Source organism: Austrofundulus limnaeus, unplaced genomic scaffold, assembly GCF_001266775.1.
Source record: "Austrofundulus limnaeus strain Quisiro unplaced genomic scaffold, Austrofundulus_limnaeus-1.0 Scaffold163, whole genome shotgun sequence".
Taxonomy (NCBI): Eukaryota; Metazoa; Chordata; class Actinopteri; order Cyprinodontiformes; family Rivulidae; genus Austrofundulus; species Austrofundulus limnaeus.
In genome coordinates this window covers 271,479-277,706 of record NW_013952565.1, presented here as the reverse complement: position 1 = coordinate 277,706, position 6,228 = coordinate 271,479, and the positions used below count along the sequence as shown (strand labels likewise).

At 36.4% G+C, this 6,228-nt stretch overlaps 1 protein-coding gene across 2 annotated transcripts in view; it reads right to left on the bottom strand.

Annotated features, from left to right (window-relative positions):
* The window catches only part of cnsta (consortin, connexin sorting protein a), a 25,562-nt gene that overhangs the window by 13,386 nt on the left and 5,948 nt on the right, over window positions 1–6,228 (bottom strand). For both annotated transcript variants that reach the window (XM_014017194.1, XM_014017195.1), the window contains exon 4: window positions 1,761–2,395. In XM_014017194.1, coding sequence (XP_013872648.1) covers window positions 1,761–2,395 — 635 coding nt within the window. The remainder of the gene's footprint in view (window positions 1–1,760; window positions 2,396–6,228) is intronic.

Genomic DNA, 6,228 nt, shown 5'->3' with positions numbered 1-6,228 from the left:
TATTAACAAAGTTTGTGTACTCAGACCAGTAATATTTGGGGTCACAAGTTTTTGCCATGAATATTTTGTGAGTCACAAGATAAAAAGTTTGGGAACCACTGGTTTAGAGTAAAGTCTCTTGCCTGTGAGACACACTGCAGTCGAGTTTGGATGTTTTATTTGGGATCAAAAAAATGACAGAACAGGAATGCGCTGGTCCTGTTTACTTCATTATGCACTTTCAGAACAAACAGGGGGTTCTCCATGGGTAGAAGGTGATTTTTTTATTAGTTAAGATTTATTTTATAACTTCGGTTATGGTTATGGTTAAATTAAAGTGCCTGTGACATCAAATTATTGTAATAAATATGAATGTATTTTTGGAAAGAAAAAGATTTCATGAGATGAGCAGATGTTGAGATATTTGCCTGTGAAGTAACAGGAAGTGATGTCAAAGGGGAAAGTCTGAATGTGAACAGAGCGTTGCTAAAATGGCTAATAAAACAGACAGAGGAGAAGAATCTGATGTTTCTTTAGATTATTTTAATCACTATCATAGAGGGATAAGAAAGAGTCACAGTTCAAATAATGTTGTTTAAATAAACCAAAACCAGGGAGTTTTATTTCTCAAAGCATTCCCCTTTGATGTCACTTCCTGTTTTGTTTTAGCTGAGCCAAATCCAAAAGAAAATAGGCCAGTTATGAGACAAAATCTGTAAAATCATGTGTTTTATGCCAATTTTCTTAAGAATAAAGCGTTTTCTTTGACTTTTTGTATTTGAAGGACAGGCACGTCACATGCACTTTAAAGATCACTTTGTTAATACACTACACTATTTTTTTATTTGTACTGGTTTGAAAAGCATTTTTTGTATGGTACAATCACATTTATGACAATAACTTTTTGTTTATTTTAATATTTAATCCTGCTTTTAGTAACATCTACTATCGGTGAGGATTTACAATTTACAACAGAACATTTATTTGTCCATCCATCCATCCATCCATTTTCTGTACACGCTTCTTCCTTTTCAGGGTTTCGTGGGTCACTGGTGCCCATATCCAGCAGTCACAGTGCGAGGGGCAGGGTACACCCTGGACAGGTCGCAAGTCCATCACACATTTATTTGTGTTTGATTAAAACAAAAAAAAGTTAAAATAAGTAAACATTTTGTCCCAAATTATCTTTGGAGACAGCAAAATATCCTCTACTTTCCACTTTGTCTCATTTAATGATCAGATAAATGTTAAAGTGTAAAAATATAAAGCAACAAACATTTTTCTTTTATGCATCGAATTGTAAAAAAACATTTTCTCTTTGACTTGTGCAATGACCCCACAACACCTCATCTGTGAACCCATCACCTGCAGAATCAAAAAGGTCAGGTGTGCCTGATGGGCTGATTGATAACACAACTCAAACTGACATTAATCACCTGAAAACGTACGAGTTCAGTCATGCAGATGTGTGTGAAAGTGAAAGCGTACAGAAGGACAGAGAGTCTTTATTTGATCCAGAGTGTCTGCGGCTTCTGTGCGTGCCTGTGTTTCTGTTTGCAGCTAAAGGCAGAAAAACACCTCTGCCTGAGGGTACAAAGTGCCATTCTCCATTTCAGGTCGAGTGCATGAGTAGCTGCGCTTGAAAAAATAATAATAAAAGATTTAAAGAGACAGATGTGACAGAGAGGCAGCAAGCAAACTGACATGATGTCAATAAAAGGTAAGAACTGCCTGAAGAAATGAGCAGCTGATAGAAATGGTAGCGAGTGCGGACAGCTTACCTGATGAAAGTACTGTGGAAGGTGGGTATCGTCGTCGCTCTGTGCCAGCTGTTCCAGAGACTTCAGCAGAGCGGGACTTAAAACAGAACCTCTTGAGCAAGTGGAGAACGAAGAAGAAGTGGTCACTGGAGCGGAGGTATTTTGTTCTTGATTTGAGGACAAATGTGATGCGATGGAAGTGGATTCTGGATCCGTTGTTTGAGGCCCTGTGGTGAAGGTGAAGGGGTTTTTTGTTGTTGCACTGGCAGGGGTGGAAGCATCAGTTCGTGTCAGTTCATTTAACACAAATGTCACTGAGCTGATTGGTCCTGTATCTGAGCTGGCAGACCCACAAGGACTAACAGGCTCTGTGGATGAGGTAACTTGTTCTGCAGAGAAGACTTCAATCGTCCTGTCAGAAGCTTCTCCATCAGGTCCATCAGGGGTCATCGTCTGTGGAGGAAAATCTGCTGTCCCTGAGCTAAAAGTAGCCCCGTGTGTGCAGATCATCGACCCAGTTAATCCAGCATCACTCTGGTTTCGTTCCAACAAACTGGTGAGTTGTGAAGTGTCCGAACCCACGACTGGAACGATAGGAGAAGTGGGCTCTGGACTGGTCCCGGGGCTGAAAGGATACGGAGTCTCCAACAAACTGCCTACAGTGGGGAGATGGATAGAAGTCAAAGGAAAGAAACATGAAATATAAAGAGGAAGATTTACCTATAAAACAGGAAGTGTTCTTACACTAAAACACGTGTCTCCACTTACTTCTTAAAAATAAACATTCCCCAAAGACTTACGTATAATAATAATAATAATAATAATAATAATGTATTTATAATAGTTACTTGAAGCTGAACTTACCTAAACATCACCTCACTCTAAACTCAAACCAAGTGTTTTACTAAATACTTAATTACTGAAGATGGAAAAACCCAGTAAAGAGTTTTAGTGGAAACATACTGTAAAACAATGCACTCACAGCCATTAAAAACATGTTTAACATACCATACATATCTTATAAACCAAAGTTATGAGTTCTTCATGACTTCAGTGTATGTGCACAAACACACTCAGTTCTGAACATTTTTTCTGTAATGTCGTGGCAGGTGCTGATTGCCTCCAGACATGAATATGTGTAATGAACAGTGGCAGCAGGTGTGTGGGTGTGTGAACGAGAAAGTTCCGCTCCTCAAATGTAGAAGTGAAATTGTGAGCTCCAAGCTGATGTTGTGTTGTTTTTCACACTTAAGTCATACGTTGGACACTTTTTTTCGTGTCTAACTATCAACCTTAGGGCTGCACGATATCAGGAAAACCTGTGACGCGCGATAACAGCGCTTAATATTGTGATGACTTGCGATAAATGAAAAAATAAATATGCAGTGTTGATGTCTTTTTGTTCTGGATTCAGAGCAAAAAAAACACCAAATACATCATTTCCATTAAAACATGATGAAATTATTGTGATTTGATATCATATCTCTGGTCTATTTTATTTATCAGACTGATGCTGACAAAACACAAATGCAAACATTAGAGTCAACCATTTATTGCAGTTTGTATTTTTTGCTATATGCATATTGCACTGACTGTTATCGCAATGATGACAAATGTATGATATATTGTGCAGCCCTAATCAATCTCCCAACTGGAAAACACTAATTTTTTTTCTAATTAATGGCATTTTTATAGTCTATCCCAGTAGATTCCAGCTCTGAACATGTGTTCAAAATAAAAACAGTTTAAAGACTTATAAATATAAAACTAGAATAAAATGAAATACACTACTTATTATAATAAGCACATATAATCACTGGGATGGCTTAAGATTTCAATTCAGTTCAGTTTAAAAAATTCTACTCATTTTATTAAAAATACAATAAAACACAAAGAACAGTCAGTATAAAAGCAGTTAAGCACTTTACCATGTACCTTTATCAAAAAAGTTGTGCTGATTACAACATGGAATGCGGGTTCATACTGACTTTTTTATTTTTTTATTTTTATTTTTTATCTTTTAGTCTTGGTATGAATTTTTGGCAGACCGGTTTAAACGGCCTGAGCAACAATCAGAAAGTTGCAGCCGTCAATAAACTACATCCTTCGCAGTCCAGCTGGCCTGAAAAAAACGGCTGTTAAATGAGACGGTCCAGCCTTTGGATGACTTATGTTTGCATACAAACGCACTACCCCGTTAGCATGGTGCTACATTTTACATCACATCATGTATAAATACCTAAAACTTAAAATGCGCAGGAACATGCATTGACACATCTTTTTTCATGGGAGGTATAACTTCCCCAAATTTAATGTATTCTTAAAAACGCTCCACATAAATACATAAACACATTAATTATTTGGGTTTAGCTCTAATATCAGTACTATGCCTTATAACTGTATTTTGAAGCATTCAGTTAATATGGTTGTAGTTGCTATTTATGTTTTTAATATATTGTATTCTGTTTAATTTTCCTCATGTGGCTTTCACTGTTCATACTTTTTGTCCGTGTTCATTGTAATACAATGGTCTCTAAAAAATGTGTGTTGGGGAAAAAGAAGGTTTCAGAGCTGTGGTCAAAATGCTGGATATGATGCTAAGTTGCAAATAATTTGGTCAAAAAGCACAGAGGGGAGGTGAGTCATTAGTGACACTGTCCTGAAAACTGCATCACTTCTAAAAAGCCTGTAATAATATTTGTGTGGACAAGACAGTGTTGTTACTTTACTTCAGAATCAGTAGAAAATATGGTTAATTATGGTTAATCCACACAGGTAAGTATGAAAAGAAAAAAGAACTGTCATATCGTTGTAATTGTTAAAAATATTGTTATAAATTTGGTCATACCACCCAGTACTAGCGCTGACACTGTACTTTCAAATAATTCATTTGCTCATTTACTTCCCTCATATTCCACCACAATCTGACCTTATATCTAATTCTGTCATAAACATGACTGTCTAAATGCTAATGATGAGGTTGTTGAGCATTTTACCATCAACAGAGCAGCTGATGTCATGTTTGTTGATATGTGATTATTTACATATAGAGCATGTACCGTATTTATTCATGTATAATACGATCTCGTATAATACGACCCAGGGTTGGACAAATCCTACTGCCCGACTGCCCGGGGCAGGTAAAACCCATTGTCGGGCAGGTGGGTGTGTCCTAATGCTTGCCCGACCGGGCAGGTAAATAATTTCTTTTATTGTTTTATAGGGTCATTTATTCAAAATCATCTGAAAATAAATGAAGAAATATGGCGTTTTAAAACACGTAAAGAGAGAATAAATCGTCAAAATGTCCCCCTCCCTCCCGCTGTAGAAAAGTTGCATCTTGCCGTCGTGTCGCAGGATCATAAGTTCCTCCCTCCTTCCTGCTGCACGTTGCGCAGGGAGCAGGTTTAACAAACGTAGCTTTTTTCACACTCGTGTTTTAGGAGGGAAAAATGTTTTTTTATGTATTGTTACCCACAGAGATAAAAAAAATATGTGGACGTTCGTTCAGTCATAAATCCATCTTGCTAATGTCAGCTTCTGCTCTGATGAAGATGATGATGAAGATGAGAACGCAGCAACAGCAGCGGGTCAGAAGCTCATTGTATGGCATGCCGATCTATCATTTATTTGGCTTCACCACACTTACACTCTAGTTATCTGAAATTGTTTTATGACTAAATTAGACATATTAGTTATTTAGGATAAAATAAAATGTTTTCTTTTATTATTTTGTTTTATTTACTTTTCTTAATTTGGAGAACTTTCCAGCTTGAGATTGTTTGTTTGTTGAAGTTGATTTTTGAAAATAAGGGGCAAATATGATAAAAAGTTTTTTTTTACTTCACTCTGCACCCTTTTACTTCAAGGTATGATTTACTTTGGGGGGTTTTAATGCTGTGCATAGATGGTTTTGTTTTTATGAATGAAAGAAAGAAACAAATAAATAGACATCATATCTTAATATATTTTGACAATTCAAAATACCTATTTAAGATATCTCTAATTATATTCTGACTTGTATAAATAACATTAGATTTATCATCATGTTGTATGGAGACTCCAGTTCAAGATATCTTAAAAGTATCTTTGGTTATGAGATTCACTATATAAGATTTAATTAATGCAAATTTCAGGCTTTTTCATGTTCTGTAAATTGTATTTAAAACAAAGCTGCTGCTGTTGATCATTCTGTTTTCATAAACCCCGCCCCCAAGGCCAATACTCTAGAGCAGTGTTTCCCAAAGTTGGGGTCGGGACACAAAGTGGGGTCCTGAAATATCAAGGTGGGATCCTGAAAATATTTTCTGAATTAATGACATTTTTGCCTTAGTTGTTACAAAGGAGTGAGGTTAGTGTATTTAAAATGGATAAACGTAGTATAAAAATATTGTTACTATGCCCATGTTTTGTTGACCTGATACAAATGTTTACCATCCAAAAATAGTTGGGGACACAGGTCTCTACTGTTATTTTGTGGGTCAAAGGC